At 45.7% G+C, this 10,478-nt stretch overlaps 2 protein-coding genes across 3 annotated transcripts in view; one reads left to right on the top strand and one right to left on the bottom strand.

The window, feature by feature from the left end:
* LOC109856236 (autophagy-related protein 16-1) overlaps positions 1 to 10,478 on the bottom strand; it is a 446,352-nt gene that overhangs the window by 192,464 nt on the left and 243,410 nt on the right. The gene's annotated exons all lie outside the window — the stretch shown is intronic.
* LOC109856235 overlaps positions 1 to 10,478 on the top strand; it is a gene marked incomplete at its 5' end in the record, with an annotated part of 89,331 nt that overhangs the window by 20,177 nt on the left and 58,676 nt on the right. Inside the window, one exon of the mRNA XM_020431279.1 lies at positions 2,538 to 2,739. Within this exon, the coding sequence (XP_020286868.1) occupies positions 2,538 to 2,739 (202 nt within the window). The remainder of the gene's footprint in view (positions 1 to 2,537; positions 2,740 to 10,478) is intronic.

Here is a 10,478-nt window from a genome sequence, read left to right as displayed (position 1 = left end):
CCCCCCCTTCAAAGTTAATTTTGAAGGTCAAAGAAGTAACCAGGATTTTTTTCAATTTTTTTCCTAAATTTAGTGCATTAAATTGACCTTATAAACATCTATTACGTTCGCTTTTCTTGCTGGTCCATATATGGACCAGTCCCGGAGCGAAAAGGTTAAATAAAGAATTATATTCTTAATTTCAGAAAAATATCATCTAAAATCTTTAAGAAGATTTTTTAAGTATAAAATCTTCTACTTACGAGAATATAATTTTTTCGATGTAAAACTGCATAAAAAATTGACACAACGGAGCTTGCGTACGTTTAGCAAAACTTCGCTGAATACCAAATCTACGGTATCTCCGCGACTATTATAGTCAGCTGTTAACTCATGTAACGTTTTAAATTTCGATCAATGATCGAAGCAAAAATTTTTATCGCACGATCGCTGCGATCATTCGTATCCTTGAAGACGTCCAGACTCGTATATTTTTCTTTTTTTTTTTTTTTCTTTCTTCTTTTTTCACGGCGAAATGAGCGATAATAGGAGCTAAACGAACAATGGCTAAAAAAAAACGACGCCGCAACCGATGAATAGAACCGCGGCACGTTCGCGCAGAGCCCACCTTTTGCGCGCGAACCGGATATATAACAAACACGCGTAAAACGACGGAATTGATCGACGATGAAGTGCGCTCGTTCCGGTGCGATGTTTCACGGTATACACAACAGCCGATGCGTGCGTATATATACGTACGTACATACGTACAATACGGCGGTAATCGGTAAATTGCGGTTCGTGCTGATCGAAATAACGATTTCACGCTTTTTTTTAATTGGCCCCGAACAGAGGTCGCAAATCGTATCTCGAAGGTCGGCAGCGTTATAAAATATGCGCGGGAAAAAAATCCTTTTTAATCCTTCAAGCACTTGTGTGTTATTAATCCTCCCATTCTTCCCATCCTCGGTCTCTTCCTTTTTGCAACCCTTGTTTTCCCTCAGCTTAACAGATTCCGAGGTTTTACGAAAGAGGAAGGAAAGAAACAGGAAGAGGGAGGAGGGAAGCGCGCCGAGATAGGCAGGATAGACGCGAAGTTAAACAAAACACTCTCGGGATAAAGTTCTGCTACTCTCGTCGTACCTACTTGCGAAGTACTCGAGTGACCCGCCGACGCCGCTCCATTATCGCATAATGCGGTGGAATTATATAAGAAATAAGTGGCACCTGTTTCTCTCCTCGCCGCATGGTGTTGCTCCCGGAAGTGGGGCGCGTTCATGCATGCCACGCCGCATGTAACGCGACGCGCTTTCGGTCCACAATATAAAGCGTACGCGTCTTCCTACAATTTGAAGTTTCACGGGTAATTCGAGCGCGGTTGACCGCCGTAAAAAAATCCGCCGCGGCGCGGCCGCAACCCCGCAACCGCAGTCTCGCGCAGTCGCCGTTAAAAACACAGGCAACGGCATTAAAGTCCGCACGGCCTCGCTGAAGGCGTGACCCGCTGATGGCATGTAATTGAATATCTTTAGCGCCTCTTTGAAGATCGACGTGCCGCGTCTCGATTCGCCCCGCTTCAGAAAATCTTCTCTTTCGTACGTTCCCTCGCTCGCGGTTTGTCTCTCAGACGTTCTTCATTATCTTAATGGCTTATTGCGAGGCTTCTCCTTTCGCGAATTTTTGTTTATCGCGGTTGAATGAAAACATTGTATTTTTTATTTATTTATTTTATTTATTTTTTTAATTTAATTCACGTCGCATAGAATTTTTAACTGTTGCGAAGACAAGATTGCCAAGAAGTGTTGACGTTATTTTGATTGCAAAACATTCTATCTTTTTGCCGTTGTCGCTATATATATCTTTCTTCCCTCTTATCGGCTTTGCTCTCTTGCCTTCTCTCTCTTTATCTTCTCTTCCTCGCATCCAGCTTCGAGCAAGTTTTCCACGAGTCACGATCGAAGCTCCCGTCACAGAGCGGAGATTAATTACGATTTAGCAAAGAGCGGGTGACGTATGACGAGACGTGGGCGGAGTGCCTACTTCGTCGCTTATCGCGTCGCGGGCCAATAACCGGCGAAGAACACGGTACTCGCGGCGGCCGGAATGATAAACGCGCTGATCTATCAAAATTGCAGTCCCCAACGCGACAGCCGCCTATAGAATGCCGAAATCGCATCGGACGTGAGTGACATAACAGTGCACGCCACTTTACTACTAACCCGTACAGAAAATTCGGTTACCAAAATAAAATAAAAGATCGGAGCGTGATTTTTTACACGCGGGGACATATGACGCCTGATAAAAGCGTACAAGCGCGCTTATATAAATCGCGAAATATCGACAGTAGTTTTATTTACGTCGCCCGCGCGAATAAAATATTTCACCTCGCGAATAATCACAATTGAATAAATCACGGATGAAAACAACGTTCTTTTTGTTTTTCTATACACACTCGTGCAGAGAAACAAAACAAAAATCAATATTTCTTCAGTATTTTTAACAGGCACCCGATACAAATTTCTTCCTCATTGTTGAATATATCCGTTTTCTTGTTTCAGGCGCGTTGTCGCAATCCCAATTTCCCGTGTTCACAATCTACGCCCAGAAGAGCTGCCTGGCTGTGAAGCCCTGCGAGCGCGCCTGGTGCATCGACAGAGTGCAGGGACACCGCCTTCAGGGTCACGCACGCAGGACCATGACCGCCTCTTCGAGGCAGCACTGCCTCGAGCTCTGCCTCGGCGAGCGGGACTTCCTGTGCCGGTGAGTATCGAGAGATTCTGTTTTCCCTCTATACATACGCGCGTAGAGAAACTTCACCGTTCGATTGCTCGTTTTCCACCGACCTGCTTTTCCGCCGTTCGCTCTGTCGCGGACACGACGACGCAAGAGAGTAAAAGAACGGTGAGAGAGAGAGAACTCTGGCTCGTCTCGTAATATTCGCCAGTCGACACGCAGAGGGAACGCCGGCTCTCGAGTAGCCTTCGAGAAGCGCACGGTCCAATGCGTTTTCCAGTTATTGGATTCCCGGACCGATCAGAGGACGTTACACTTACGCTCTTGTACGCGCTCCCCGAGTGCTTCTCAGACACGGACCGTGCACTACGGGAGTATCGCGCGAAAGAAAACGCAGAAAATGTATAAGAGTTAATATATATATATATATATACTTTGGATTGTTTCGTTTTATCTTCGCAAACATTTTCATCGCGAATGAAAATTTTTCTCCAAATACAAAAATGAACTGCTCTATGACATTTAAACGCGATAAAAACATATCAAAATTATTTTTCATTTATTTTAAACTAACACATGTCTGTCGTGCAACAACATATTTGTGAATACATTTGTCGGTATTATTTCAATCTCTCCATATGAGAAATATAAAAAATACATAAAATAAAAAAAATGTTTGATCGCGCGCGCGAGAAATTTATTATCGTCAAATAAAGAGTTCGTTATTTGAAAATATATAACACCGAGTGGTTTTTTTTTTTTTTTACGCATTTTTACACAGAATTACATACACGCATATATTTCGAGATTTATAACCCATCTCTCTGGTGTAACGAAGAAGAAGTTGACAAGTTGTGCGACACGCAACATGTTCATGGTACTTAAGCTTTAGTCAGCTAACGAACTAGACCGGCACACGTCAGTTTACAAGCGTAGGTGCTCGCGAATTCCGCATCGACGCGGACACATCCTTGTTGCGAGATCGCCGCTTTTGTCGCGATAGTCTTATTTATCATAATGCGTAACGGGGCGTAAAACCAGACGCAGTAATGCGTATCGCGGCGTCCTTATTGCGCGCGCTTATACAAGGTAAATGCAGATCCGCGCTGAATCTTGATCGTTTTATATGTCGGGCGATATCCGGGACGTAATGATCGACGCACTTTCATTACTTATACAGTGAACGAGGAAAAGAAGCTCGCGGTGGGAAAAAGAAAGACACACGGAACATTTGTACGCGATTACATCGCGTTTTAAATCACTTCGTTTACGTACACGTGGCCAGCGAATTGTCTCGCGATCTTGTTGCGCAACATAACGTTGCGGTAGTTGTTTTTCAGCTCGTACATTATGCGAGTGAAAATCGCATGAAAAAGCGACGAGAGAAACAGAGAGAGAAAAATGGACGCGGAAGTATTCATGCGTATCAATTATACTACGCTCTTCTGGTAATCAGATTTATTCGTATAACGCCAAAAATTCGCGAAATTTTGCGCGCGTTTCGCATTCCCTTTGATATACACGACACGAGCCGGCACGGCGTATTGGTATGCGCATATTTTTCCGATGCCCCGGTTCTCGTTCGGTTGTGTGTCTTTCTACGCCCGCGAAAGAGAAAGAGACAGAGAGAGAGAGAGAGAGAGAGAGCGGAGGGAGGAGGAAGAGAGAAGGTGTTTTTACGCGTCCTCTCGTTATTGCCAATTCTCTCTCGTCGATCATTATCGTCGGTACAAGTAAGCGTCTAGACAAGAACAATTTCTCGTACCACGACCGCGACCCGTTAGACGCTTAACGATTTTTCACGCGCCGAGTAATGATTATCGATCCGCGCGCTTTCTACGATTCACCATATGCTGATTTATATGCTAATCCGCGCGCGAACCATCTATCAATTACAGCGCTCTCGATCTATAATTATATTCACCTTTCGATTGCGAGTTTTTTTTTTTTTTTTTTTTTTTTTTTTTTTTTTTTACCACACATCCCGCCGCGGCCGCCGAGAGGGGTCATTTTTACTCGTCTTCGAAAATGCTCTTGGAACGCGCCGAGCATAGAGAATGAGGAGAGCAACGTGATCGATGCAATAGCGATGAGGTGTGTAAAAAATCTATTTTTCTATTTTTCCCCGAACGCGCGCGTGTGTGGCGACTCTACTGCGGGAGCGATCGCGCTACTACGAAGACCGTGTGTTTTTTTTTTTTTTTGTTTTTTTAGATGTCTTGTTTTTTGTCATTCCGCACGTTACGTCAAATTTTTCTCTTCTCTTTTGTCTTCACCGTCGTCAGAACCGCGCTCTCGCGTCAATTTTCCCCGCGGAGTCGCCGGGGATAAGATCGGACGAGGGGTTTCGGTTGGTGGGAAATGTCAGGACATCAGAAACTTTTTATCGGCCAGGCATGCGGAAGACGACGGGTCTGCGGCGTTGCGCGCCGTCTTCCGATTTCGATAGAGCTCTTCTCGGCGCGTTTATGCGGTATCACGCCGAAGAGAGCGTCAGGGTTCGTGAGGCGAGCGTGCTGAGTGAATGTGCACGTGCACACCTTGAAAGCATCCAAAGGTCTCTTGCCAGCTGGTCTCCTCTCTTTCTCTTTCTCTCTCTCTCTCTTTCCCGGCAACGATCACCGTTGTAACAACGACGATACCGAGAGACAGGGTCGAGAGGTCCTCGGCCGGGCGGAATCGTATCAAAAGTGGCTTGGCCGTGCGTTTCGAGATATAACCCGCGGGGAGGGACACATCGTGGAAAAGAGAGCACCGGCGTGAATATATGCATGAACGACCTCGTAGAGCAAAGAGGCGAGTGCCTGCCGAAGCAAATTTCCTGAACAAGCGCGCGTCTCTCCGCCTTTCCGGAACATAATCTGCTTAATCTCCGAAGAAACGGAACAACGACGACGAAGAAGAAAGAAGAAAGAAAGGCGGAATGGGGGGAAAATTTTTTTCAGCTTATCGTTGCGATTTCCGCGATAAGGTCAAGTGGAAGATGTGGCATTTGTGCTCGTTCAGCGAAAGGGAGAATAAATAATAATAATCATAATAATAATAATGCGAATTGGGCACGGATCTCTCGCGTACCATAGTCATGCAATTTTAATAAATAATAGCGCGCATAATTGCGGTTACGCCCTTTAATCCGATTGAATACGCGAGAAGCATGATCGAGACTATAGCGCGCGCGCCGCCACGCGCGGAATTCGATCAAATAATTAGCGTTAATTTATTTCGAAGCGATTTATTGTGAATCGGCAAGCGCAACGTTAATATTAATTGGCATTGCAAATCGTACGTATATACATATATATAAAGGAGAATAATTATTTGATATACACACTCGCATACCCGGCTGAAAAAAAAAAAAAGCTGCTTAATCTCGCGAGTCGTATACCCGCGCGGCTCGCGTACTCACTCACGTAAACACCGCGAGCGCGGAATAATTCGGCGCGAGAGGAGAGAAAGGGAAAACACACGCGCGGCGGCAATGTCGAGCGGAATCGTATAGGTTATATGTATAAATCGACGGTGTTGGCCGGGCATATCGCTATCGAGCCGCGGCGATCGGCAGAAACGTGCGCGCCGCGGCCCCGCGCAAAGAGCAGCAACAATGAAACATTTATCCGCGAGATAATGCGCGGCAAGATAATGCACGGATTCAGAGATCATTGCGCGAGGCAAGCGGAGAGGCGCATCCTCAGGCCTCGCATAATCTCTCCGGTGCCCTAACCTCGAGGATCTCTCTCTCTCTCTTTCTTTCTCTTCCTCATTCTGTAACTCGGATGAGGTCAACGGTAAGGCGCGCGGCGGAAACACTTAGGAAATTACATAAATATATATTCTGTCGTTTGGAGGAAAAGTCGCGGAAGAGGGTAGGATGAAGAAACAAGCGCGACGACCTCGCAAGGCAAGCGCGCGCGCGCGCGTCTCAGCGCGGAAGGAATCGCGGGAAGGAAGTCGGCTGTTTCATTAAATGTAGATAAATCTCCCCGGTATATCCGCACACACCCCGCGCGATTGTTCGTCGCGTTCGCTAGCGGATAATCACAAGTGGGACCCTCCGCGGGCCATTGCGTTTACATTACGTTACGCAACAAATGCGCGCGTGTGATCGCGCGCGAAGCAGGGGCCTCGTTTCAATCCTCCGCGTCGTGATGCTCCGGTTGTCTCGCACAAGAGTCAAGACCTTTGCGCGCTCGTTCGCTAAAGAAGCGCCGATGAAGATCGCATTAACATTCCATGGGAACGGTATCTCCCTCTGCACAATCGCCTGATTAGACATTGTGAAGTCGGCGCGCGGTTGAATTCTTTCGCGGGAAACACCTCGATTTCCTTGAGAGAGACAGAAAGAGAGAGAGAGAGAGAGAGAAGCGCTTCATCACGCGGGAACATCCTCGCGAACAACGCTCGCGAACTACGACCCGTGTGTACGGTGAATGGGGGAACTCGCTGTGTTGCCATTCAGAATCGTGTGCAAGCACGTTCGATATTAATAATCGGTAACAGGATTCGATTTCCCACGATCTGGTTCCGCGCGTATCAAAGATCGCACGTGAAACAATAACTAACGCGCGTTCTCTTTTCTCCTCAAACAAGTTCCGGTTAGATTTTTATTTATTTATTTTTATTTCTTTTTTTATCAATTATCTTCGAATAAGTTTTCCGTTTCTACGAATGGCGCGCATCTCCGCACGATTATCGAAACGGAAGAAACCTCCGAGAGATCGCCGATCTAGAGTATGAAAATGATGCGATCGAAAGAGGAAATCGATCGCATTGCGGAAGCAGATATGTATATATATATATATATATATATAATATATTTCTTTTGTTCGCGGACGCGCATTGGTGATTTATTGCGAGCAAATAGTAAAGACCGAGAGCACCGCGCGCCGCGCGCTTGCATCTCGATGATGTGCTCCAGATGAGTGTTCGAAGAGAATCGCGTTCGAGCGCGCGGAGAATAGAAGAAGAACGAGAACGATCGGGACGAGTGTAGAAGGGAAAAAGGATAGAGAGAGAGAGGGAAAGAAGGGAAGAGATCGTTGGTGCACGCTTACGACCGTCGGGACTGGTCGGGGCGATCGATCAAACGCGAATCGGTCGTTCGAGAATCGTTCTCCGCTGTGCTACAGGGGGCTCGAACCTGGGCGATGGCTGTTCACGGAGAGATAGATTATTACTGCCGGTGAGCGCGAGCGGGCGCGCATCGGCGTTCCTTGTTACCGGGTAATGAGTTTATTGTTTAAGAATCACGCCGGAGTTACATGTGCTGCAATCAATTACAATAATGTAATATAATCGTAGCGAGGTCCCGCGGCGCGCCGAGTGTATAATGAGGTCTTTTCTCCCCCTAATGAGAGTATCGGCTCGCGCGAGCGGTGGCCGCACAGTCCGAGCAACTTGTACACACACACACACACACACATACAGAAGTATCTTACGTCGTGCAAGCCGAGTCGTAAGTACGGCAAGATGCACGATATACGCGCGCGGTACTGCGCGCGTCTACGTACGCATCTGCCGCATGCGTGAGTGCCGCACGAGAGCCGAGAGAGAGAGAGAAAGAGAGAGAGAGAGAGAGATCGCGAAACACCGAGCGAAAAGAGCGGAAACATCTAACTTTGGCGGGGTGTGCGAGAGCAGCGCGAGTTGTAAATCTCGGAGAAAAGTTTTTAGCTCCGAGCGGCAGCTAGAGAGAGAGAGAGAGAGAGAAAGAGAGAGAGAGAGAGAGAGAGAGCGCGCGGTCCTTAGATAAAAACTTGCGAAAAGTTGGCGACGAAAAATTCGAATCCTACGTCGACGTGAAGAGGTGGCGGCGCGCGCGGCGCCCGCGAAGAAGCTCCCGGAAATCATTAATCTGCCGTGTCACATCGGACATAGCTTGAGCGAAGAATCCCGGAAACGGCGGACACGAAATTCCTTTTATCTCGCCGGGTTAGCTCTCGACGATCCGGGAATTCAGACAATTTGCATTGCTGATAATTGCGCGGAAACTCTTATTCGCCGTGACGCGCGTCCGACGTGAATCGGCGTCGATCGCGCTCTCTCGGCCGCCTTTAAAGTAGCTGACGCTCTCTCTCTCTTTGCTCTGCACTTACTTTGATATCGCTCTACTTGACGTGTCACATAAAATCTCGAAGATATATTTGCGCGCTTGTTTACGCCCGACACCTGTCCTCCTCGCGCGGCGCGTTCAGATCGAATTCTCCGTACACGAACGGAGAGACAGGGAGGAGCATCTCTTTCTCTCTCTCTCCCTCTGAGAAATTCTCGCGAGGAGAGGAAGAACACTTACGCAGCATGACTGCGCCGAAAGCGCCAAACTTCCTGCGAAAAAATTAACGTTTTGAAACGGAACGACGTCGAGAGCACTATATATGCGGCATGAATGAGACCGGCTTTTGTTCCACAAAGTCGAGTATCGCGCGAGGGAATCGTTCGAGGGAAGAACGAACGTTCGCGGGCGGAGGAGGAGAGAGAATGAGCGCGGGAATGCGCGAGCTACGCACCGGGGAGGGTTATTTTCGATCCGCGAGAGAAAAAACGAGAGAGAAGTGTGCACGCACGCCACGCCCACTACGTTAATTGTGACATAATCAGGAAGAACGATGGCGTTGAATTACGCGGAGTTTCGCACAGCGCACGTTGCTCTCTTGTCAAGAATTACACTTGAAAACTCCTTCGGTAAATCTTCCGCGCGAGCTTAATTACTCAATGCGAGGGAAAACAGGTTAACGTGAAGGTAGAAATGTTTATTTCTTTACGGCAGCGCGCTCTCGTAACCTCCGTCTAGTTTTATCAATATATATATATATATATACCTACCATCGTCTATAGCGCACAAAAGAGTCGCTTCTGATACTCGAAGCGAAAGCAAAGCACTTCTACTCAAACAAGTTGCTTGGTTTTGCCAAGTCCAAGTGGACCCTTTTTCATTTCTAAATTTTATACAGTCGAAGACTAAAATGGTTTATATAAAATACATACGTATATGCGCATGTACATACACATGTATCGAGCAGAGAAAGAGAGAAAGAAGTACCCGGCTACACGCTAGCGTTCACTAAGACACGGTACATATAACATCATCTCAAACTTGAAAAAGATCTTGATATTATGTTTCCTCTACGTAAGTTGCGAAAGTTGCACGCAAATAAAATATTTACTTTATATCTCTATTTATACAAAAATCTTTCAATATTTATTTATTTATTTGGATAAAATATTTATTTTATCTCTACCTTTATTTACAAGAAAAAAAACACTGTTCTGTGCATTATCAAAATTACACCGAAAAAATTATATTCTCGTAAGTAGATTTTATTCTTAAAAAATCTTCTTAAAGATTTTAGATGATATTCTTCTGAAATTAAGAATATATTCTTTATTTAAGAATATAGTCTTAATTAAAGAATATAGTCTTTTTCGATAGTGAGATATATATGTTTTTCTATAGAGGCTTTTTTATATTCTAATCAGTATATATTCTTATCAATATTATTATTTAGAGGATTTTCCTCTTAAAATAAGAAACTCTTCTTGCTGCCTATTTTAGTATAAAATATACTTAAAGTAAGTGGGATATCCTCAAAACAAGAATACAATTTTTTCGGTGTACGTGTATATACAGGGTGTCCCAGAATGGCCGTACAATCTCTCGTAGGCAGGTAGAAGGAGTAAAACTGAGTCAAAAAGTCTTATACCATTTTGCTAGATTTGCAATAGTTACTGAGATTTTAATTAACAAAGATCCGCGAATAAGCGTGCATCGG

Source organism: Pseudomyrmex gracilis, unplaced genomic scaffold (genome assembly GCF_002006095.1).
Source record: "Pseudomyrmex gracilis isolate BER0280 unplaced genomic scaffold, ASM200609v1 scaffold_111, whole genome shotgun sequence".
In the NCBI taxonomy this organism is placed as follows: Eukaryota; Metazoa; Arthropoda; class Insecta; order Hymenoptera; family Formicidae; genus Pseudomyrmex; species Pseudomyrmex gracilis.
This window is presented reverse-complemented; position numbering and strand designations above follow the sequence as displayed.